General features: G+C 33.3%; 2 protein-coding genes across 4 annotated transcripts; both read left to right on the top strand.

The window, feature by feature from the left end:
- The first annotated feature begins 286 nt into the window (after positions 1-286).
- On the top strand, positions 287-9,778 carry LOC128165224 (interferon regulatory factor 1-like). Of its 3 annotated transcripts, none has more exons than XM_052829515.1 (9): positions 287-403; positions 6,903-7,140; positions 7,394-7,576; positions 7,667-7,842; positions 7,958-8,072; positions 8,218-8,355; positions 8,714-8,872; positions 8,969-9,078; positions 9,222-9,778. In XM_052829515.1, the coding sequence occupies exons 2-9, from the start codon at positions 6,903-6,905 to the stop codon at positions 9,252-9,254; spliced, it is 1,152 nt and encodes a 383-aa protein (XP_052685475.1). In that variant the 5' UTR covers positions 287-403; the 3' UTR covers positions 9,255-9,778. The 3 variants fall into 3 exon arrangements, with proteins under 3 accessions (XP_052685475.1, XP_052685476.1, XP_052685474.1); XM_052829516.1 differs by lacking the exon at positions 287-403 and adding an exon at positions 5,879-6,032 and having other exon boundaries at positions 9,225-9,778; XM_052829514.1 differs by lacking the exon at positions 287-403 and adding an exon at positions 5,879-6,032.
- Positions 9,779-16,014: 6,236 nt separating this feature from the next.
- LOC128165223 (uncharacterized) lies at positions 16,015-23,930 on the top strand. The gene is made up of 8 exons (XM_052829513.1): positions 16,015-16,612; positions 21,921-22,091; positions 22,360-22,460; positions 22,550-22,640; positions 22,785-22,886; positions 22,985-23,028; positions 23,131-23,317; positions 23,478-23,930. The coding sequence occupies exons 1-8, from the start codon at positions 16,378-16,380 to the stop codon at positions 23,534-23,536; spliced, it is 990 nt and encodes a 329-aa protein (XP_052685473.1). The 5' UTR covers positions 16,015-16,377; the 3' UTR covers positions 23,537-23,930.
- The last annotated feature ends 608 nt before the right edge of the window (positions 23,931-24,538 follow it).

The following is a 24,538-nucleotide window of genomic DNA, read 5'->3' as shown; positions in this document are numbered from 1 at the left end:
TTTTTGATCTAAACAGTTACCAAAGTTATAGACCAAAGAAAATAGGACTCTCCAAAAATGACATTGGATTTATTTTTCTTCCTAAGGTGACCGGTGCCTTCTCTCTCTCTCTCTCTCTCTCTCTCTCTCTCTCTCTCTCTCTCTCTCTCTCGTCAGAAATAGATATCATCTCGAATCTGCTTAAACTTGATTTTGTCTAAATGGGGAACTCAGTTGATAGCACGCACAATTTGAACTTGATATGAAAGAATACGCATCCCCCATAAAGTACAACTTCCGTTGTCTAACAGTGCTTTAAAAAATATTTCCTTGTCAAACGTTGGACGAAATTGTTCAGAATCACATCTGTTCGAAATCTGAGCGAGGACAAAACAAAACAGATTTTTTCAATAATATATGGAAGGTAAAATCTCCAAATTCTCTCTCTCTCTCTCTCTCTCTCTCTCTCTCTCTCTCTCTCTCTCTCTCTCTCTCTCTCTCTGTTGCTATAATGATGTCTACTTCCGAATTATTTGTTAATTCATTTTTTATACGTCCCTTTACAATCGTTTCAATGATTAAAATTGCTAGCATACAGTTCAGATTTTGTTTATGTTGAATGTATTTTATTCAACACTCTTTTTAACTTTTAACGTTTTGACATTTTCTGTATACAATTTAAACTACAGTATTATAGATCTCCGGATTATTATCAACATGTCGTTTTTACTAATTCTCAATTATTTCCCGAAGTGTTACACAGTTGATGCAATATATCAGGATGATCATGGACATGAAAATACAGCCCTTTGGCTAAAAAAAGCCAATTTCCTTTGGCGTTAGAATATATGTTAATAAAATTTAATGGAGCGAAAATCAAATCGGTAAGGTCTCTGCCGATTTCGGATCGCATTTGCACGAGGTGTAAGGGGGTTACGAGGGTGGAGTGGAGGGGGCGGGTTCCATTACTGCGGTACCAAGAGACTATGCAAACATTCGCTAGCCAAGGGTTTTCGTTCCGCTCGATCGCCATAAACGGAACAGAATGGACAAAAAACCTTGGCTAGCGAAGATAACATGGGATATGTTAAAAGGAAAAGTGTTATTAACCAAGAGATTACCCGTAAATTTAATTATAAAAACAAGTGTCTGTGGATGTTAGGGTGGTTAAAGGCATAGTTTTGTGTGTCAACAAGATTAGAAATGAATTTTTTTGGTTTTTCAACTTTACGTACACTTCCGCGGTATAAGCCTGGTAAAGATTTATCAATCATGCATTCGATGACGTTTCCTGCAACAACACAAAGATGTTTTGTATCAATCAGTTATATGACGGTAGCTGAGATCATAGTCGACAATTGTCAAGCAGTTTATCAAATACTCTCGACTGGGGACCATTTACTAACGGCAAAGTTACATACTATTTTTGAGTTATGAATTTCTGAGCGATATCTAAAAGTCATTGTAGTAAATATCTGAAGTCATGTGTAGAATACTAATTTTTAACGCTATTGTAACACAACCACACTTTTATGATATAATGCTATTGTCCTTTCTGACATATATTATTTTTCAAATAATATCTGCAATATGACTACTTTTATGTGTCAGAAAAGACAAACAGTATCTTAATTCAGTATTAATACCAGTACCTGATCATACCGTGGTGACTATCCTCAAGCACATTTGGATAACAGTATTACAGAGAGAGAGAGAGAGAGAGAGAGAGAGAGAGAGAGAGAGAGAGATACGGACGGACGGACAGACAGAGAGACATGAGACTGAGAGAGCATGTATGCATGTCAGAGAAAGAGAGAAAGAGGGGGGTCGTCTTCAATTACATGTGTATTGCATTTTCGCTCTTTCATATTTTCGTTCCATTAAGGTCAGACGACACGTTCCTCGAGAATCTTTTTTGTATCTCCTCGTAATAAAGAGTTCCAATAAAAAATATTAATTTTATAATTATTTTAAAAATGATTAAAATTTAATGGGATATGTTAATGGGTCTAGATGGCCGAGTGGTTAGAACCGTGGCCGCTCACTGCCAGAAGCGTATTAATTGGTTCTAGAGGTCGTGAGTTCAAATCCAAGATAGAGTTCCACCAAAGTGAATTTTGCTGTGCTGTATATGTATTTATTTTTATATCAGCAATTCAAGTGTATTATCAAGAAGATTTTACAGGAAATTGCATACTCTAGTATTTTGCAGAAATGCCTGGTAAGGTACCTTAATTGTTTGCAAGAAAGCTTGTCAAAATAGTAGTAAACCTTTAACAAATTCCTGGAAAAAGTTATATAAAATTGAGGAACGTGTCGTCTGACCTTAAATGCTATGAAAGACCACTGACGATAAGATCATAAAGTTTATTATCATTTTAACATCTACTGTTTATAAGTATGATAAGTGATAAATCACATAGCTTCAAAAAATTTAAAGGCAGATTATAAGAGGATTTATTCAAAACGAAATCACGTGACTACTGCACTTCAAATACACTTCCTTTAACTAGCTAAAATTGCACAAAATTGTTTTGGTGTCGTCAACCTCTCAAATACAACTTTCATTAACGTATATAACAAGTGTAGTTACATACAATTTAAATGAAAATTAATTAAATGTGTTTATGATTATTAACCTTGTTTTTTGTATGTGTACTTGTTCGTTTCCTTAAATTTAATTTTTGCACCAAACTTTTACCACAAAGCCTTTCAGAAGCTAGGCATTAGATAAAATGCTAGCTGCAGGTCTGTATAGCTTCCGGTCTGGAAAAAATACATACTGTGCATGACGGGGGGTGGGGGTGGGGGGTGATCATCAGCCTAAGAAGCACCAGTATTCTGACGATGTTAACACTCATAAAATCATAAAAAAGACACCGAAGAAAATGTATGCATGTTTTGACACCGTTTCATCAATAAAAATAAGTCTAGAAAGCGGCACAAATAATAAAATACTAGAGAGTCCCTCTATGTCTAAAAGAACTAAACGGTAAAATAATTTTAAAAATAATTAAAATGGACTTTACATGTAGAAGTTTTAAACTCAATCATTAAAGTTTTGGCTAGAATAAAAAGTTTGGGCAATTTTTATTACCTTTTTATTTCAAATTCCCATTCGAAAGGGGGTTCAAAATATAATGGCTGCAATATATATTGAACCCCTTCCTGTTTCTAATTTTCAATAAGGAGGGAGTTCAAATTATTTCTATCTAAATATTGAACCCCCCTCCCCCCCGATTTTCCACTCCCATTGAAGAAGTGGGTACAAATTATTATGACTGCAAAATATTGACCCCCTTAAATATTGAACGCCCTCTCAATAAGAAATAGGAATGGGTTCAATATTTCGCGGCCATAATATTTTGAACCCCCTCTCAACTAGAAATTGGAAATAGAAGGGGATTTTATCGCGCATGTATTGCATTGAAGAAAATGTGCGATTTTAGTTTTGATGGAAGGTACTTTCTAGAAAGGGGTAGCCAATAATTAACATCATGGCGGGCAGTGTAGGACGAGCTCATCATGCATGGGGCAGATACCCTGGATCAGCGACTTTGGTCTAAAATTACAAATGAATTTACATGCCTTCGCGTTTTATAGATTATATACAATTTTATACTAGTACCACTGGAAGAATAATCTGATAATTATAATAATTTGTGAACCATGAACAGATTTTGTTCACAGCTCTACTGTATCTATATGGATAACTGATGTACGCATAAAACAGGGACGATGCTGTAAAAGCTTTATTTTTTAAACATCTTTTTTTATTTGAAAGAAGATGGGTGGATAAGGCGTGTAAAATGCCCATACACGGTCGGATAAGCTACTGAAAGATTAAAATATCAATAAATCTGATATTTGTTTTTAAAAATCATTTAAAACAATATATATTTAACATATCATTGATTTGTAACCTATAAATATGTTCAATACTTGGAATATGCTGACTCAAACAGGCGTATACGTATCAAAACCTGCAAGTAGTGTCATTTCGTAAAACTTCAAGGCATTTTCTTTCATAGAGTGGGTCTGTGCTCCATACTTTTCCAATAGTCTAAATAAAGTCTAATGGAAAACAAACATTCCAATCAACAAAAACGTGGAGAGATGACCCACTATACAAAAGTAAAATTAAAAAATTGAAAATATCATTTTGTATCCCAACAATTTCAGAACGTTTTGAAAAAATAATACAAGTCCATAAATTCGTGGCCAAAGTCACACATAGTATTTTCATTCATTCATTCTTTATTTGCGCAAGACATACATCTTATGGCACATAGGTTGTTACATATAATTAATAGCAATATTGAAATAATGGTATGGTACATGTACATGTAAAGTACATTGTCAATGTATATATAATAAAATTTTACTAACAGTTGAAAAAAACCCAGCCTATTTTCTTGTGTCTAAAATGGCTCAGTGGTTAGAGCACCTGACATAAACAAACCTTATATATGCAAACTTGTATTATAATGTATTTGGGAAGAAATAAATTCAAAATTGGTTTTTCACGACTGAATCGAATGGGCATTTGCGCTATCTTAGCCCCCCCCCCCCCCCACCCCCGGGGCCCCCATCTTCTTTTCATATAAAAACCTATTTTGGACAGAATTACAAATGATAGTGAAATAATGCATAAAAAAGGGACACAACACTGCATCTCTCTTCCCGCCTCAAACTGACAAGAATCCTTGCAGTAGGCCATGTATATGCGATTGAGGGTTGACATTAATAGATTATAGATAATGCAAAAGTGAAAGTATTTGCAATTGCAACATGCAATGACAGCATACAGAACAAACAGTCAAAAACCTAAAAAAGTTTCAATTGTTGTCCAGTCAGCTGCAACCAAAAGAATTTTTAGGCCACATATGATCAATTTCAGTCTAGATTTTCATCCCTGTCATCGAGCCTGCACATGTTGTTTTATGATGTCATTTTATAAAATTGGTTTGGGAAAACAATTAAGAAAAAAAATTGAGGCAAGTATATGCGAAAGAAATAAATGACATAGTATATAAAAAAAAATACGTACAAAAAATACAAAGTGTTATTTCCCGCGCTTGCGCGGTATATGTCTGCTGGTCGTTTGTGGTTAGTTCGAGTTGTCTTTCATGGTATGAAGTGCGATTTATAATGCAGGCATTAGATCCTTCACGCTCTCGTATTTGATATGTCGCTGTGAGGATCTAACAACATCCCATACGGGGTCATATCAAATACGAGAGCGTGAAGGATCTAATTTTAATTAGATTGATATTTTGAATTTTATTTTGTGTATATTTAAGATAATCTGGGCTGCATTTTACAAAAGAACTTATATTTACAGTCTTGTAAAATGATCTGTGAGAACAAAATTGACATAAAACCATTTGTTTACAAATATTTCAATTCCCATATTTAGATTTTTCAGCCATAAGAATAAATCATTAATTAGTTGGTTATTAATTAGCATTCAATAATTTGGTTTTAAGTCGTAAGTTCTTTTGTAAAACGCTGCCCAGGTCTTACGTTATTTACTTTAGATAAATGTGTAAACATTGCACATTTAAACTATAGACCATGATTCCGTTTATTCAGCTATTTACAGGCAGGGCAGCCTCTTAAACTTATAAATAACCCCTGGAAGTTTCGGTTTTTGTTACTATATATTCTACTCGGTGTTCCCTGGCATCTATTTTTAGAACTTATGAATATACACCTCGTATACAAACACAAAACACAAACATGGCTTTAAAGTAACTGTTGTCCAATGAAATGTTAAACATTTAGTTAATTTGGAAGGCATCACTGGTCGCATTACAGCATTTATACAGTTTCTTTTAATTCATATTTCTGGGTCACTGCATAGCTGTGACTAAAAATATAGTTTCAATTCCAAGTATTAGGGATTCCCGGAATTTTCGGTCACGTGGTTTGGCCCATATTAAAAGTAATTGTCGATGTTGTTAAAACTCCATAACTGATACTAACGTAGACAGTGAATGACAATTGGTATTTAACTTTGATTCCCGTGTGATTTAACAGGTGCAATCAAGGTAAGTTGACTAGCATTATGTTGCATTTATATCTTTATATTGCTTTTCAGAAAAAGGGCGGCCAATAAGAATTGGGTCATGTTTGTTGATAGTTTCTTTTTTAATGTTAAGCATGTTAAGGGGAACTTTGCTATATACATTTCTAAGTGATATAAACAAACGAATTACTTATACATGGACTGTCTTACTTCTTAAACCAGAACTGTCATTTAAATTCGTTCAAAGGAAATCAAACTTTTCAAAACAGATTTTGTAAACTATATAACTTATTTCTTTAAAAAAAAAAGCAATGCAGTTATTTCATTACGGCATTTGTTCTAATTTTAAAAGAAAAAAATACAAAAGTTAAAATATATAAATATTGTGAACGGAAGCGTACGTCTGAACATCTTAGTAACTGACGATCTTGAATATTCATAAGTTAAAGCAATTGACCAATTACTCGTACACAAAAGTTTTTCGCTTATTCCTTTATTGCTTTGATATAGAGATATATTTATGTGGCTGAATTGAACGTTAATGGACATTTAGCCATAAACAATAGGTGTATTTGATGTACCTGCGAGTTGAGTTACCTTTATGCACACATAGTTGCACGGATGGGTGAGCAGCTGAGCGCGGCCAAGGACTATACCCGTGTTTATTGATTTTGGCAAGGTGCCACTTGTTTTAAACTTCCTTGTTTGGAAGCAATAGATATTCTTGACCTGGGTCCCAGATAGTCATGTCATATCTACCTCGGGATCAAATCATAAATCGTCTTTAAACTAAATTGATCCAGATAAAAAATATGCGATTGCTTATACTCTTTGATCTTTTTTTGAATTTAAATAAAACATTGAACTTTAAACATTTCTTTTTTTTATGAAGATGGTGCAGAGAAAGCAAAGCCAGCCGGTTATTAACCAGAGAAAACCAATAAGGCCCATAGAGCGACAGAAAATGAGGCCATGGCTGGTCAACCTTCTTAACAACGAGAAGGTTCATGGATTTTCCTGGGTGTCCAAGGATCACGAGACTTTCCGGATATCTTGGAGACATGCAGCCCGCCAGGGATGGGACCCTATTATGGACGCCGGACTCTTCGAACGCTGGGCCAAACATACGGGTACCTTGCATTTACTGAACCTTGTTATTAAATAAAAAAGTATATACAAACTAGCAATGAGTATTTGGTGTGTAATTTAATCTACCGAGAGGCAACAATTTTTTCCGTTTAACATTACGTTTATTGCACGTACACAGCCTTTTTAAATGTCTAGAGTTTCAAGTATTCGTCATAAGGCCCTTGTAATTTGTATTTTAAGTGCTACTTTTAAATGGTGAAACAAACTAACTGGGCTTATGTCATCAATATTTAGGAAAGTATGTAGATGGAGATGAGCCCGACCCTAAGAGGTGGAAGGCCAACTTCCGCTGTGCCCTGAATAGTCTACCAGACGTCAAACAGCTCAAGGACCAAGGCCAGCGAAAGGGCAAGGACGCCTACAAAGTGTACCAGTTTTTGAACGAGCGGAAAAGTCTCCAGAAACACAAGACTGCAGGTAAGCCCCGATCCTAATTTATGTTTAAGACTGAGAGACCATGTACTTACTATCAGTGACTGAAATGGATGATGCTTCTTTGTGTTTCAGAACGAACGACAGTGCCAAAGGTCATACAGACCAAAACTAAGAGGAGTTTGAGAGCCCGCAACACAAAGAAGATCTCGTACGCCAAGATGATGGCGATGGACAGCGAAGGGGAGGAGGAAGAGGAGTCTTCTTCAGACTTCAACGCCTCAGAGTCGGACTGTTCCACATCTGCAGGGGTAGGTCTCCTAACAGCCATTGTTAAGGAGCTGCCAAACAAGCAAGCTTCATTCAATCTGAACATCTAAACTGTGTTGAGTATTCTAATGTTCTGGTTCTTTACCTTGCTTGTAGAACCAGACCCCTGAGCGGATGGAGGAGGAGGAGGAGGCTTTGGACAGTGATCCTTGTTATGAGGAGGGACTGGAAACACGTCTCCCAGACTTCAACAAAATCTGTAAATCCACCGGTGAGTCAGCCTAAACTAGTACTCCACATTCTTCATCTAAACTAGTACTCCACATTCTTCATCTAAACTTGTTCCTCCAGGCTTTGATAACAACAAGATAACAACGGGTCATTGTAAATGCCATTCTCAATTTTTATTTTGATAGACCTCACAGCCCTTCAAAAGTACCTGCCTTCTGAGAAGGACTTAAGGACCAATTTAGCCTGCACCGTCCAAAGTGCAAAACAGACTTTTCCTTTCCTGCAAGATACTCCTATGGCCATAGGAGGGCAAGAAGAAGATGGTACGTTCATGGTATTTAAGAATGTCTATATAAACCCCTGAAACTTTATTCCAATTCACAGCAGTGTTGCATACCATTTCTACACTGCCTGTATATCAAATCTACTACCTGTATATCATATTTTCTACCTGTATATCATATCCACTGCCTGTCTACACTGTGTCATGTTGTAAATTTTGAATTTACTGGGTGGGTGTAAATACAAAATTTACAACATGACATTGTAAATTTTGTATTTACACCCACCCAGTAAATTCAAAATTTACAACATGACAACTGTATCTATTACTTGCTATCATAATGACCCGTTGCGTTTTACATATTGTTATCATGATTTTTTTTTATTTCGGTTGTACAGATTCCACCTCCACAAGTAGCGAATTCACTAGCGAGGAACTCATCCAACTGGTCATGGATGCAGACGCCCAGGAGCAGTTCTCAGACACCAACTTTACAGACTTATGGGGGAGTGGACTTCCGGTGCCCCAAGAGGTCGCTTATGTCGACGCAATCATTGGTAAGCTAAAAAGTGGTCATTATTTTGGAGTAAGTATTAGTTATATCTTCATACTTGGAGTAAAGGTTTAACGGTTTCACGTTATTGCTGTTGCAGAGGAAGGTGAGACGACCTACTTTATTTTGGACAATGTTGAAAACGAGGTTGTGATCACTGATACCCCGGCGGTGCGCTGTGAACAGATAACCAATGGCACAGACGTAATGGTGAGTCAACATTGTCATCTACATCATAATCGACAGAAAATAATCAAAGACAATAGGAAAATAACTTAAATTTTACCTATCTCTTATCTCAAAAGCAGTCCAAATAAATCAGCGGATTAAGATATTTTTGTTACTCTTTTCAGCAGTACACCGGTCTTCGCATGTCCCAGTTATGAACGAGGTCTAGTGGCACTCATTGACTATTGTGATAACCCCCAATTATCATCAGTCGGATGGTTCAACAAGAAGAGGCCGGCCAAGTGTATTCATCCGCCATTCTCCGTTCTGAATAAATATATAAACGTTTTCATCTTTCATCGTTCACCATGTAGTGTATCCGGTGATTTTATGAATGGTGATTTCTTTTTACCGCCTTTGTGGACAAAGGAAGCAGGTCTCAAATGTTGAAGTGGAATTATTTGTGCAATGTAAGCAAATTCCGGCCGATTTCGTCACGCCCAGCTGCAATTCGAAAAGTACTCCACGACCTAAACAGCGCTATACCGAAAAAATGCTCAGAAAAAAATAAAATGCAAGACTATAGTGACTATTAACAGTTTAAAACTGGGCGTGCTTCTTGCAAAGATTTATACATGTTATGATGTATTTTACCGATTATATACTGTATGTACAGTTTTGATGAAATACATGTACACTGTACAATTATTATATGTTTGTTGAATAAAATATTGAAAATTGAGATTGGATTTTTTTTTTACAACAACCCTTTGGTACAAGTAGGATTGAATTTTGTAGGAATTGTATTGTAAATCTACATTTAAAAACGTATTGAGAATTTAACGCGTTAATTTCAAATTGATCCGCTACTTGGCCAACAAGGGGATCACAATAAGAATAGATTTGAACATATTATATTGTGTAAATTACACAAAAGGATTAGAAACAAGTTCTTACAACTTGCATCTTCCTCTCCTAATGATAATATATACAATTGCCATAGTAATAGTACATGTTACTTATAGCTATTGACTTTATAATAATTAATTCATAAACATGCATTTACAAAGTAATTGCGTATATATTGTAGATAATGTTTATATACAGTATAAAAGCAATAGCAAAAAGGAATTTAATTATTAAATCTTCCAGTTTGAACTGCTGAAAAAATAAAGCAGTTTGTATAGTAAGACAAATTGTCACTACCCCAAAGAAGCAAACGTGAGTTAATTAAAATTGTTTCTTCAAGCCTATTTAAAACAGGTAATTCAAAAAGATTGTTTCTTGCATTTACATAATTCTTGCATACAAAGAAAAAGTGATAAACATCCTCCTTTTGACCACAAATACAACTGGGTGATTCAATAATGTTTCTTCTATACAGATCATAATTCAAAATACAGTTGTGTCTCAACTTGGTATGTAAAATGTTAATAGTGCTTTTACCAAATGAAAAATATTTTGGAGGTTGAGGAATACTTTCAGTAATGTTTTTTCTTGAATATGTTGAGAGACGTTGCTTCCCTAACTTCCATTTTGAGAGAATTCCATTTCCGAATGGTGTCGGGTACAAAATGTTTTTGTAAAGTTCTAATCTGCTGATTGGAACACTATAATTTTCGCTATTTCTTGTGTGATATATTGAGATATTTTTTGTTACAGGAGAAATAATATTGCTCAATTACTCAGGTACTTGATTTGTATGAATTTTAAACATGGTTATTAATTTAGCCTTATTACGTCGACTGACAAGAGAGGTTCCCAGCCAGTTTCTGTGTAGAGAGATTCTGTAGATGCTAAAATGGGTAAACCAGTAACAATCCTTGAATAAATCACTGTAGTTTATTAAATACACGAAGGAAAATAGATTTATTGGGAGGACTGAGTTTACTGGAGTAACGCCATAAGAAGACAGATGAAACGGCCATTAAGACTGATTAAAGTAGCATTGTTGACATCAAAACAACCCTGTAATTTTTGTCACGTTGATGGTTATCAACAAACTGCCTTTTAATTATGAATATAGAATTAGGCCCTTCTTTAGACATCGGTCAAAAAATAGTTAGTTTTTCCTCACATTTTTTATCCATAAACTAGAGAAAAAACATCTATGAATTTGAAAAAAAATCCTCAGTGTATATATAATTAAGAAAGAGTAGCGATAAATCTATGCGGTGTATATAAGTTCAGATGAACGAAAACGTACAGGTAATTGTCAATATTCAACAGTAACTCATTTCGATTCCATTTATCCGCTGGGGTGAGAGAGAGAGAGAGAGAGAGAGAGAGAGAGAGAGATCCATTTTAGCTCATTTTCTCCATAACAGATTTTTAAATTGATTACGCAGCGTTTTTAAGGGACAATATGAGGTGTGACAAGGATGTACCTGTATACAATTCTTAATCTGCTTTTCTGAAATGCTAACGATGTCGTATATCTACAATATCAAGGGGGGAAACTGGCAATTTAGGTAAATAGAATAAAGTACAAGGAAACTTTTAGTTAGCTCTCGGTGTTTTATCCAAATCCTCTACACACACAACTTACATAGCCATAAATATATTCATGTATATTATACTAGTATTATATAAGACAGAAGAGCTATAGTTCTGCAGGAGTAGTCTTGTCATCCTTGTGTGTTGCCCACGAGTCGCAGCCCTAATGCTAATTGTCCGCAGGAAAAACTTGAGCCCTACTGCAAGTCCTTCAGTTTTCAGTTACCCACTGGGCAAGAGTTCGAGAACTGCTGCAAATAAAAAGGTGACAGGTACGTATATACTTGTATATACATATTATATGTATATACAAATAACCTTCAGCGGGCGTGTAGAAAATCAATATATACTGTAGAATATCTTGATGACATGGGAGCAGTAAGTTTTGTTTTGTTTATATCATTTTATTTTATTTTTGTCAACCAGTGATGATTACAAGGTCCGTAGTAGTATATAGTCAAACAAATCAGATTTTTTTTTTAAATTTTAAGAGCATTGCTTAAATAATGAAATAATATTAAATGACATGTATCTGTCACAGAAAAGTCAGAATTCGCTGACCAAAAAGACAAGTGATGATATTCAGAAAATTTTACCCTTATAATTTCAATTTCTTTATTAACCAATTGAGGGCCCTCAATGAGCAAGAAAAAGATTGTACAATAAACAATTATAATGCACAAAAATGCATACACAAGAGGGAAAGAGTTTGATGGTTGAAAGAAGACAGACATTTTAAAACATTTAATTAGCATAAATTTAAACAACACAACGCTTTCCCCGGTGATTCATGCGGGACGACATAAGGTGGCGACATTGCAGAAAAATTAGTATAATTCAAAAACTGTATTGGCTGCACCGCGTAGTAATACATAGCATGTGCTACATAAAAAAAATAGTGGTTTTAAAATAATGTTGTTTTAAGGTAGCTCCATACTCGTAAAATTCTCTGAGGAAAGTTGAAAAACCGAACTGATTTCGACTTAATAGACTTAAATGTCATCAATTGTTAGAAAAAATATACATGTCGTCACACTTTTTAAGATGCCAGATAAACATAAACGAAAGCATATTTTAGCATTAGAAAAATGTATTATTTTTTTTGTTAAAAGTAAAATCTTTTAGGCAGAAATTTGTTTTTCTTGTTTAATTTTAATGTCAACTTTATCAGAAAACTGAAATTACAAAAGTATTTTAAAATTAATCGTTGGAATAAGAAAAAATATAGCATTTAGACATGCAACTGAGAGAAAAGTCAGAAAAAGAGTTATTTCCCCTTTGCATAGATAAAATATATAAAAATTTGGAAAATTAGTATAAAATTAAGTGCGAAAATATCTTGAACCTTCCAATAATTCTAATTACATCCATGTGATTATATTCACATAAAATAAATAAAACTATCTTGCACAATTTTTAAAAGAATTCAAAGTTTTACAAAAAAGTGTGACATCACAGAACACTGGATCTACTTTAAGGTGTACAAAAAAGAAATAATAAAAATATAAGTTATAATGAATCATTCTTTGAATATTATGAGGTGATAACGCGGGTTATGTATTTTCTTTCTTTTAACTAAGTAATAAACTGCATATAAATTTAAAATGTAGGTAAAATTCATAAAATTACTGAGACAGTCAAATCGTTTCCTATCGGAGTGAGTCTGACATCACCATGATTATTTCGTGCAGTCCTGTCAGTTTCAGTGGCTGTCGACCAATTAATAAATTTCAGTGTGTGTGTGTGTGTGTGTGTGTGTGTGTGTGTGTGTGTGTGTGTGTGTGTGTTTATAGAGCTATGAATGAACCATACGATTCCGTGAGAAATTGAGGGAACCATACTCGGTAAATGTAAATATATGCTAGTATAGACTGACTACATACTATTTGAATATTAATACATACAATGAAAATAATTTGGTTAATGATCTTTAAATTCCTTTGGGCTTTATGGGATTCGATCACGTGACCAACCCGTACTTATATCCCGATATAAATCCAAAAATGATACCTCGTTTCTTAAATATTTAGAAAATAACTCATTTTTATTTATTACCTTTATCCTTGGAGTTTGAGATTTCGTTTAAATTTTTTATTGTGTAATACATACACAAACAAGGGGGTATGCTAAATGAAAATTCAATTCACAATTATTCGGAAAACTCTTTCACCCATGTCTACACCGTACCTCATAATAACTCATCTGATCTGAGACTAGATATACTTTAGTGTTATCGAGTGACTGTCCAGCAACATATTCATAAAAACTTGGCAAAACTACTGTACACATGCCGCTTTGATGATCATTGCTCGGCCATTGCTGTTATTACAGAACCTTTGTTTTTCGAAATCGGTCGGAGATTAAACAATATTCTAATCTTTTTAAATTGCAGATTATCTTTTTGAAAAACACATGTTTTCACACTGTATGGATAATCCATTTTCTTTAGATTAATAAGATATAATAATATGAAGAATCTTGAAATGTATGAAATATGTCTGAAATATGTGTGTATGTGGATTTATGTGTAAACAAACAAAAAAATTATTTACAATTTTTTTTTTAAAAATTAAAAAAAAATCTTTTTGACATCATACCGTATATAACATATATGAGATATGACTCTAAAATCTTGCATAATTTATCCAAAAATTTTATGAAATTCGGAAAATATAAAAATTTACCAATAAAGGCGTACCGCTCTATAGAGTGTTTAGTCTGTAAATCTTCAATGACTTCTTTTATAGCCAAAGCGTTACCAATAGACACTACGAAACCGAGTCTAATACCTGCTCTTTATAGAAAAATTATAGAACTATAACATGAGCAATTTTCCAGTTTTTGCAGATCTTAAAATATTTATATTTTCAACTGTCTTTGTCTGTGATAATATTACGAATCAATTTTGAACCCTAAATCCCAATAATTGGTATTGGCTGCGCCGCGTAGTAAGTACATAGCATGTGCTACATAAAAAATAGTGGTTTTAAAATAATGTTAATTTAAGGTTTACAGATTAGAAACAATAAAAATATAAGTAATAATGAATCATTCTTTGAATATTATGAGGTGATAATTTCGGTCGGGCTTTATTGGATTTGACCACGCCCCGACAGATATAATCACCTCGTAATACCGTCAAAGAATGATTCCTTATTCCTTTTAAAAATACACATAAAAATTCGACAAACCTATATATACTAGTCCAGCTATAGATCTTTACACAGATGCATTATGTTCATGTTCGGAGGTGTAAGAATTTTTCTTTGGTCAATTTTTTATCAAAAGAAAGAGATGTTGTCTAATACTTATTATTCACTTTGGTAATGGAGGTGTGTGTGTGTGTGTGGGGGTGGGGGGGGGGGTGGGGGGGGGGGGTGGTCATTTAGTGTTGAAGAAAAAACACTTTTTTTTTCTATTGTGCAATCTTATTTTAAAGGTTCTTGATTTTATTGATTATTTTGCATTAAAGGTTCTGGTAGATTTGCCGATATTATTCTTGAATAGTGAATATTTGCATTAGACTACCAGAGTATGTATGATGTAATACATTTTTTTAACGGTGCCTGTACAAATCGTAATTTAATTTGCTTAAAAATGTATTTAATCCCCCTCGTACCGAGTTTGGTTGTTGGTGGTGAGGGGTGAATAATTGATATTTGGAGCTATGGGGAGGGGGGGGGGGGGGCTCAAATTATCGCTATAAGTGCATATTGGACTCAAAATTACAAGCAATCAGAATTCTAAAGCAACAAAAAAGAAAGAAAAAAATAGGAAGAAAAATAAGAGATATAAAGAACACATTAGGTGGAAATACTTAAAAACTTACTAAGTAATATGTACGTATACATATGCTCACATACTGGGTATGTATTGTGTGAATATCGTACAGTTTTAAAGATAAGATAATATAATGAAACACTGTAAATATCATTATATGTACGTACGTGTACATATGCACACATACCGGGTATGTATTATGTGAATATCGTACAGTTTTAAAGATAAGATAATAAAATGATACACTGTAAATATATATGTTTGTTACTATGTATACATGTACATGTTTGATTAAGGCCAGTCTCTCATATTTCTTAAAAACCTCTTTGTGTCTGAGGCCTAAAAGCTAATATTTATTTATAAATTCTATTATTAGCATGGAGAATTCTCCCGATATATTTATAGAGTATTCAAAGACTGAAGCCTTTATATAGCCCAATTACACTTTATTCCAGTCTCCTTTTGTTTCAGACGTGGAAATCTAATTCAAATGTAAATAACTATCTTATCTGGAAGGCATTTAACTCTGACCCTCTCCATATATAGTAAATCACGTGATTCAAATACTCAGAAACGATCGATTTTTTTTTTCTTGGGAAGTCCACAAGTCTGTATTTGGCGGCAAATATACATTTTAACTTTCTGAAAAAATCATGAGCAGATTTAAGAAAACGTCTTATTTCTCTTAAACTACACTTTATACATGAATTTAATATTTTTCACATGCATACTTAGACACGTCGCGAATGTAAACATTTCACACAATGCACTGCGCGATAACTGACTGCCGTTTTCTGAAAAGCAAAATTGTATGAGCCGGCAATGGATTTCTGAAAACGAGCTATATAGTCGATCAGCTGCGAAGATTCAAAGAAGCGATTTGCATTCAGTAGGAAAGAAGCACTGTTTTATCGAGACTGTTAATATTATATATCGATCAGAAAAATTGGTTGTTACTGACATATTTCATAGTTCATTTTAAAGCATCTTAAATTTCTGGACATTTCTCTTCTTCGGATTGTCTGAACCAGCTGTGTTTACGTGTTTCTAAGGAGAAAAACTAGTATGGGAAGTGACAAGATGAAACGGTCAGACGAGAAAATGACGAAAAAGCGTCCAGTGGAACGCCAGAAGATGCGACCATGGCTCATGGACATGCTCAAGCAAGGGGCGACTCAGGGCCTGGAGTGGTTTGACGAAACGCAGAAACTGTTCAAGATAAATTGGAAGCATGGCTCAAGACATGGGTTCAACACCATGAAAGATGCCAGTCTGTTTGAAAAATACGCCCAACACACAGGTCAGTCTCCCACCCCTTCTGTTAATTACCCCCACCCTCCCCATTATTATCCCGGGGATTAAAAAAAAGCATTGACTGTATGCTTCTAAAGACCCAACTCTTGTTTTGAATTGGCGGTCTGAGGTCTATTTATTGCATGCATTAGAAAGTGCTTAAAAATTTATTTCAATCTTGGTGCATTGAAAGACGTAAGCATACCCAGTGTTCAATTTACAAAGAACCCTTGATGAAAACTGATATGCAATGCGGTCACACCTATATTGATCGAAAAATTGTTTGATAATTCATGATAACAAGTTACGTATTTTTAATCGGTACAACTCCTTTATTTAAGTAATGTATATTCAGAACATGATGTAGACTGATATTTAATTCTATTACTTTAATTAAAAATGAAATAAAAGACTATTAAAATGAATTGTACTATTGAAGACAAATTTCTTTTGAATCCGATATTGCACATCTTCGTAATTTTCATGGTTTAATTTTCATGAGCGGAACGTCCTTTTTTTATAATAAAAAAGAAAAAAAATATGAAAGCAAGAAAATTACGAACAAATGTAACTATGCTTTTTTTAAATTGATATTTGAATATACATGTAATTTTTTGCTTTCATAAATTATATTATTTTCTTTCTTTTATTTATATAAACATGAAAACAATGACATTGCGCCAAAACATGTGTCTGATTTTGGTAAAATTGTGTGTTTCGTATTCGTGATTGAACTCTTCGTATTTTAGTAATTAAATATTTTAAAATATGTTGTTTTTAAACGTATTTCAATATTACCTAAATAAAAAAGGTTTTCTCTTGTGTTATTATTATTGATGTGTGCGTACAAATTCTACAGAATGGGCGCTGTATCACAATTTGTAAAAAATAAAGAATATCTCTTCAATGACCAAACCATAAAAAGTAAATAAATAAAGATAAATAAATAAAAAAATGTTAAAAGTTGGAAAACTTCGAATAAAATAAAATAATTTTTCTGAATAAAACAGTGAACCAGTACAAAGCTACATAAAATGATGTAAATAAACTTGGAGTGAAATTGTGTGGTTTCTTATTCTTCCAAATACTATACTTATTATTTTTTTTTTATTAAAAGTTCGAATAAATTAAAAAAAATAATTTTGCTGTGTAAAACAGTAAAATACTACAAAGCTTCATAAACTTATGTTTATATTTACGGTTAAAGGACAATCAATATAGAAAAAATAAATTTTGCAAATATTACTTTATATAACTAGCTATCTAATTAATCGTTTGTTGGAATGTTCAAAATAAAAAATAAACAGAAAAACAAAAATAAAACAGAGAAAATAAAACTCACTTATAAATTTAAAAAGTTTAAAAAATACATAAAAACTGGACGGATAAGAAATCAAAAACATAAATTGAAATAAGTTGTTTTTAACCAAAATTTTAAAAAAGCAACAAAACAAGCATAGAAACTGCCAATTTTTCAATAAGAAATGGTAATAAAATTTCCTATTTAAATCTGTACATAGATATATAAAATATTAAATTTTGAATTATTAGCTCGTTCGATACCAGACATTACATGCAACAAATTTTAAAAAAAGTACATAAATGGAAAAACATAGTTATATCAATAACTACCAAAAAATCAAAAATCTTGTTATTTATTTTTAGGCGTTAAAATAAGTTTTAAACCATGTGAAAAAATCAACATAATTATTTTTTTATTAACATTATCACACACTTGTTTTCATATACAATGAGCCGGCATGTTTTAAAGCTTAAAAATTTGTCAAAAATGGAGGTAAATAAGATTACTAAATTGAGAGAGCATAAACTGATATTGAACTAGAGCAGAGCTCGTGGCAAAGCCCCGAGAGGTCTTCCGTTGTTGCTGCGAGTTGAAAATATATGTTATATGGTGTCAAACGATTATAATGACTATACTTTCAGTTCTGCTTTTGTTATAAAAACGTGTTGTGATTGAAAGCCTGTATATAAAACGTGTTTTGAAACAAAGAAAGGAAGAAAATATTTTAGGAAAACTATTTGTCGAGCAGAGTTTATGTAATTGTTTCAAACATTCTTTAAAAAGTGAGATGTTTAACGGCGAGTTAAATTTTCAAGGGTAGCAAGCATTGTTATAAACAGTATGTACTCATGATTCATGTCAGGAATTGTATTTCTTTTTTAAACTGAACCCGCCTACAAAACACGTAAACCTTTCTCAAAGATAACTTCTATATTAAAATATTTCTAAATTTTTGAAGACTATGTGCAAGTTTAGAATTGCGTGCTGACAAAATTTACAGACCATAAAACGTACTACTACACCAAAAAAGCGTGCGGCCTACGTGCGAGAAACGTTTCGTGTAAACCTGTTAGAGTTTCATGTAAACCGTTTAGCGTTTCGGGCAAAGCGTGTAAATCGTTTCGAGCAAAGCGTGCGAGAACCGTGTGAAACGTTCATCAGATTTCATTTGGAACTCTCTGACAAGTTAATTGTTTCAAAATGGCGCCCGTGTTTTACATTACTTTAACAAAATTAAGCGAATTTTTAACAAACAAAAGAAAGGTATATATATCAAAAGACGACTAGTAACAGATAATTACATGTATATTTAACGTTTTCATGCGATGTTTCAGTACTGAAACAATATTAAAATTCGCTATACATAAAAAATATTAAATACAGTTAGCGAAACATGATTTCTATTGGAACAAACCTAAATCAACTTTAACTTGCACGATCATGTTTTGATAAGCATGTATTTTTATTATTTATTTACATCGATAACTCTTACTGAGACCATTCGGCTGTGTACAAGCAGCACACATAACCTAGGACATCGGGTGAGACCTGCACCTGGCTAAACCTGTCAATCAAACTCTGTGTATTTGTTTTCATTGGATGGTCAGGCGTCTCTCTTTTGTCAAAAGCCAATGGAAAAATAATGACTTCAAGGTAATCGGAATACGTATTTGATGAAGCACACAATTTAAATGATAGAAAATTTATTAATTATTTGAACAAAATTAAATGTAAACATAGAAAGGTTATAAAAAAATTAATTATTATGAGAATCTATACGCATGGTACTCAATTCAAATAGATTATATTATGATTTTATTATTTTATGTAGTAAAATCACCCTTCCAACTGTTACTCAATTACATAACAATTGATGACCTGGGGCTATAAATGTTCTGATTTTCTGGTTTCCGTTGGAAACGGAAGACCTTAATAATGAGCCGGCATGTTTTAAAGCTTAAAAATTGTCAAAAATGGAGGTAAATAAGATTTATTAAGTGAGAGAGCGTAAACTGATATAGAATTTTATTTTACGTTCATTTTAAAATGAATTCGAAAAACTTGTAATAAATCGTTAATCACATTCAAACTTGAACTACCAAAGGCAAAATCTCTTATAAAAACTGAATCTGTCATGTGCATAGCAATACAGTTTTCTTTCACAGAAAGATATTTACATTTTTTCCACAACAATGTTTTTTACGTCATGAAAACAATATTAAAAAAAATGAAATTTTTATAATGCTCAAAGCCAGAAAACATACAATACAGAAAGAATCAAGAATTAAGGAAAGGATAATATTTGATAAGAAAAAAAATTGGATAAGAAGATGGGGGGAGTAAGATGGCGCAAATGCTCATTCGGTTTAGTAGTGAAATACAATTTTGAATTTATTTTTCCCCAATTAAATCTATTCAAATATATTATAATACAAGTTTGCAAAGCACAATTTCTAACTATATTTAGTTTTTAATATATTTAACAAAAGATAAGAAAAAAAATATTGTCTGTAATTTTGGTGGTATCGAACCCATAACAAAAAACCCTAATTAAGTAAGGTTAGCTTAATATGTCAGGTACTCTAACCACTGAGCCATTTCAGACAGAAGAAAGGGGGTTGTTTAAATATCATGTGTGACTTTGGCCACGAATTCACGGACTTGTATTATTTTTTCAAAACGTTCAATTGTTGGGATACAAAATGATATTTTTAATGTACAGTGGGTCATCTCTCCACGTTTTTGTTGATTGAAATCGGTTTGTTTTCCAATAGCCCTTATTTAGACTATGAGAAAAATATGGAGCACAGACCCACTCTATGAAAGAAAATGCCTTGAAGTTCTAAAAAATGACAGTATTTGCAGGTTTTGATACGTATACGCCTGTTTGAGTCAACATATTCCTAGTATTAAATATATCCATAGGTTAAAAATAAATGATTTGTTAAATATATATTGTTTTAAATGATTTCTTTAAAAAATATCAGATTTTTTGATACTTTAATTTTTCAGTAGCTTGCCCGACTATGTATGGGCATTTTACACGCCTTATCCACCCATCTACAATTTTTTTTAAAATTCATGCTAATCTGTATACGAAAAAATAATACTGATAAATTTTCTATTCATGCTAATCTACAACAATTTTAAGTCTATTAATCAAAACAAAGTCGAGACTTCATAATTTTTTCGACTATATTCCGAAAATAATTTTCAAGCTTACGGAAACAAAAAATATTTCTTCAAAACAAAATTTAGTACGCTACATTAAAAATTGGCCAAAAAAAATAAATAAAATCAAATATCACCCTTAAGAAATACATGTAGATAATGAAAAAGTCACATTATATAATATATAGGGGGTGGTAGAAGAAAAATATATTTATCAGGATCAATCAGTATCAAAAATATTAATTAATTTCAAAATCGACTCCATTAATATATGGCATAAAAATAAACAAATGGAATATTAGTTAGACGCATTTCAAGACATGTACACGTGTTGTGAGAATTTATTTAAAACCTTGTTTATTTTTATTATAGAAAACAATAGATTTCGAAAGAGTAATAGCAAAATAATTCGTTTTATTTTTTTCTTTTAAAATCAGTGGGAGTGTAAGGTAACAACTGTAACTGGATGTAGAACAGAACGACGATTGAAAGCTGTAATTGTTTTAAATTCAAGAAAACAGATATTGAAATTTAGTAATATAATTTTTTTCTACAGATTAATATATTTAACAAAATATATAGATATGTAGAAAAAAAATTTTCAGCACATAACAAATATCTTTCTATTGTAAAAGGTAAAAAAATATATATTTCAATATGATAAAAATAACACTTGCAATGCACGTACATGATTTAAAAATTCTCTTGAAAAATACTCTACGTTTAATTGAAAAAAAAATCCACAAAGGCCCGTGCACATCTGATATCAATAATGATATTTTAGTAAAATGTATGAAATACAAAAACAGTATGTATATTTTTAAAAAACTTTTAACTTTAGGCCGCTGGGACCCAGACGACCCAAGCCCCAAAAGATGGAAGGCAAATTTCCGTTGTGCTTTGAATAGTCTCCAAAATGTCATGGAAATCAAGAAATTGGGTGAAAGCAAGGGCGTCCATGCTTTCCGAGTCTACCAATTCCTGGAGGAAGATGACACGAAACCAAAAGAAGGTTTTTATCTCCATCAAATTTTTGAGCAAGTTTTTCGGGGTAGGTTGGGGGCTATTTGGGGCGATGAATCAGAAGATTTATTGGTCGGATGGTCAGATTATCAATGACCATAAGTGGCCATTTCCGTTTTAAAAGAATTAGTCACATTTTGTCGATATCACTCAAAATGTAAGGAAGGGCCTTTTGAAAAAATGTTATTGTATGAAAGACACCTATGACTATCGCTTGAATTTTATAAATCTCGTAAAATATAATAAATCCCTTACAGGAAATGCACGGAAATCAAACAAACACAAATCAAACCAGAAATCTACCAGAAAAGTGAACGCAAAGTTCGTCGAGCGTGAAAGAGAGGAGTCTGATAAAGAGGTAAGGAAAAAGATGCTAATATTTTGTAGATAATTAAATAATATGTTTAAAAAATTGACACTTTATTAATACTGGATTATATTGCTAAGGATTGTCCTTTGGGTGACCCTGAAAGAGAAATCCCAACGTCCACTTCCGGTGAGGGCGAAGAAATGTCAGAGAACCCGCCTCAGTGTACCAGTAAGTTAAATTAAAACTTTTTTCTGTGTAATACAAAGGTAGTCATTGTTCAGCCGAATGGGCGAACGTTATATGTGAGAAGGGGAGGATTTTTTATATTGTGTTCTTGTACATGTACACAGATTTTTTTTTTAATTAAAACAGAGCCAGAAATTCGTGTTTTCACATTCCCTACTCACATGGCGGGCTGTGTGGTTCGAATGGCGCCCAGGAAGAGGCTAGCGCCCTATGTATTGGAGGAGGAAGGTAAGATCTATATTGTAGGAGTAGATTTAACGCGGGTTGTGGGGGTGATTTTAATGAGGAAATTTTTAATAACATTTTTGGTGGTTTCTTTTTCACAGATAAGGAGGACCAGGTGGAAATGACGTCACAAGAGACTATCCAGGTACAATTTTTTACGTAATTCATTGTACAGATTTGGCTTCATTGAAAACAATTCAAACATAAATAAGAAATTATGTTATACATTCTTGATGAAATATTTCAGCATATTCAATATACGACCAAAAGACGCCGAAGAGACACTGATGACGAAAGTGTGATGTCATATACGCAGCCCTCCATAACGACAGACGAATCGTCCAATGACTCAAACTCTTCAGTGTCCAGTTCTAGTGTGGAGGAAGAAATACCAAACACGCCATATTTTTCCAGCCTGTTAACAAACATACTTGGTGAGTACTGATTAAGTTAATTTTGTGTTTCTCGAAGGTTACTTTATAAGGTTGATGTTTGTGTATGCCCTTTAGTGAACATATCTCTCCCTAACATATCCCGATAGGTATAAATGTTAATTCTAGACAAAATAGACTCAATAAGGCCTTTATGTTTTAGATGATGACTGGACAGTTGAGAAAGAGGAGACAGTGACCACCACACAACAGTATGTGTGAGCCGGTGGGTCTAGTACGGAACAAATGGCGGGGGGAGGGGGGGGGGGTGTCAGTAACAGTACAAAACGGAGCGGGGGGAGGGGTATCAGACCTTCGACAGGGACCATTGCACGTGATATTGAACGTCCGTAGACCATGGAGGACGGTCGGTCAGTGCGCGTGCCAAGAAGGTGCCATATCGTAGGGTTTAGACTTCACCAAAATACACTACAGCAGCATCATATAACTAACACTTGGACAATCGGCCATATTGTCATATTATCACAAACTGTCTTTCATTTTTTGTTTTCATTACATCTCATTTGTTATTCCACTGTTCAACGGTGCCTTTTTTAACATATGCTTGGATATTGTGCTTTTGTTTTATGTTTACAATAAACAATATAAAATAAAACGATATTCTTCATTGTTTATATGCTTGATTATACTATATAGTGTCCGGGATTTTATTTACACAAGCTAATACTGTTTTTGTAACTTCCACTGCATAAGATATGGCGCCGACATAATTACGTGTATTTGCTAACTGCCAGTAGTCACATATTGGCGTTTTCCAAACTACATGCAATAAAACCTGGATTCAGTTTTTAAATTTTTAATTACCATGTACTTAGTTTTGTTTAACATATGGAGCCATTCATTCTATGCGACAATGAGAGGCCCATGGGCCTCATCGCTATCGAGCAATTAATATCTAGACATCCAACAAAATAAAATTGCAAAGCATGTCTAAACGCATATTACTTTTACTCGCATTATAAATTTAAAATTCGACCGAGTTGAGTCTCTCTTGCATCTGTTGCCATTAATATCTGGATTCCCTTCGTGGTCAATGTCGATCTGTGCCACTGCATGGTATCGTGTCATTTAACTGCATTTTTGTAATAAAATGTGCAGCGCCTAACGTGTTCTCTAAATCGTTATCATTTAAATGTGCAGCGCCTAAAGTGTTATCTATATCAGAGCTGTCTTAGTCGTCAAATAACGGACATTTTAAAAAAA

Source organism: Crassostrea angulata, chromosome 10 (genome assembly GCF_025612915.1).
Source record: "Crassostrea angulata isolate pt1a10 chromosome 10, ASM2561291v2, whole genome shotgun sequence".
Classification (NCBI taxonomy): Eukaryota; Metazoa; Mollusca; class Bivalvia; order Ostreida; family Ostreidae; genus Magallana; species Magallana angulata.
This window is presented reverse-complemented; position numbering and strand designations above follow the sequence as displayed.

Bases quoted from the DNA above. Each gene is read 5' to 3' on its own strand.
- LOC128165224 (XM_052829515.1), top strand. From the start codon at position 6,903: ATGGTGCAGAGAAAGCAAAGCCAGCCGGTTATTAACCAGAGAAAACCA. The intron at 8,356-8,713 runs GTACGTTCATGG...TCGGTTGTACAG, and splicing joins AGGAGGGCAAGAAGAAGATG to ATTCCACCTCCACAAGTAGC. The intron at 9,079-9,221 runs GTGAGTCAACAT...TACTCTTTTCAG, and splicing joins CCAATGGCACAGACGTAATG to CAGTACACCGGTCTTCGCAT.
- LOC128165223 (XM_052829513.1), top strand. From the start codon at position 16,378: ATGGGAAGTGACAAGATGAAACGGTCAGACGAGAAAATGACGAAAAAG. The intron at 16,613-21,920 runs GTCAGTCTCCCA...TTTTAACTTTAG, and splicing joins AAAATACGCCCAACACACAG to GCCGCTGGGACCCAGACGAC. The intron at 22,092-22,359 runs GTTTTTATCTCC...AATCCCTTACAG, and splicing joins TGACACGAAACCAAAAGAAG to GAAATGCACGGAAATCAAAC.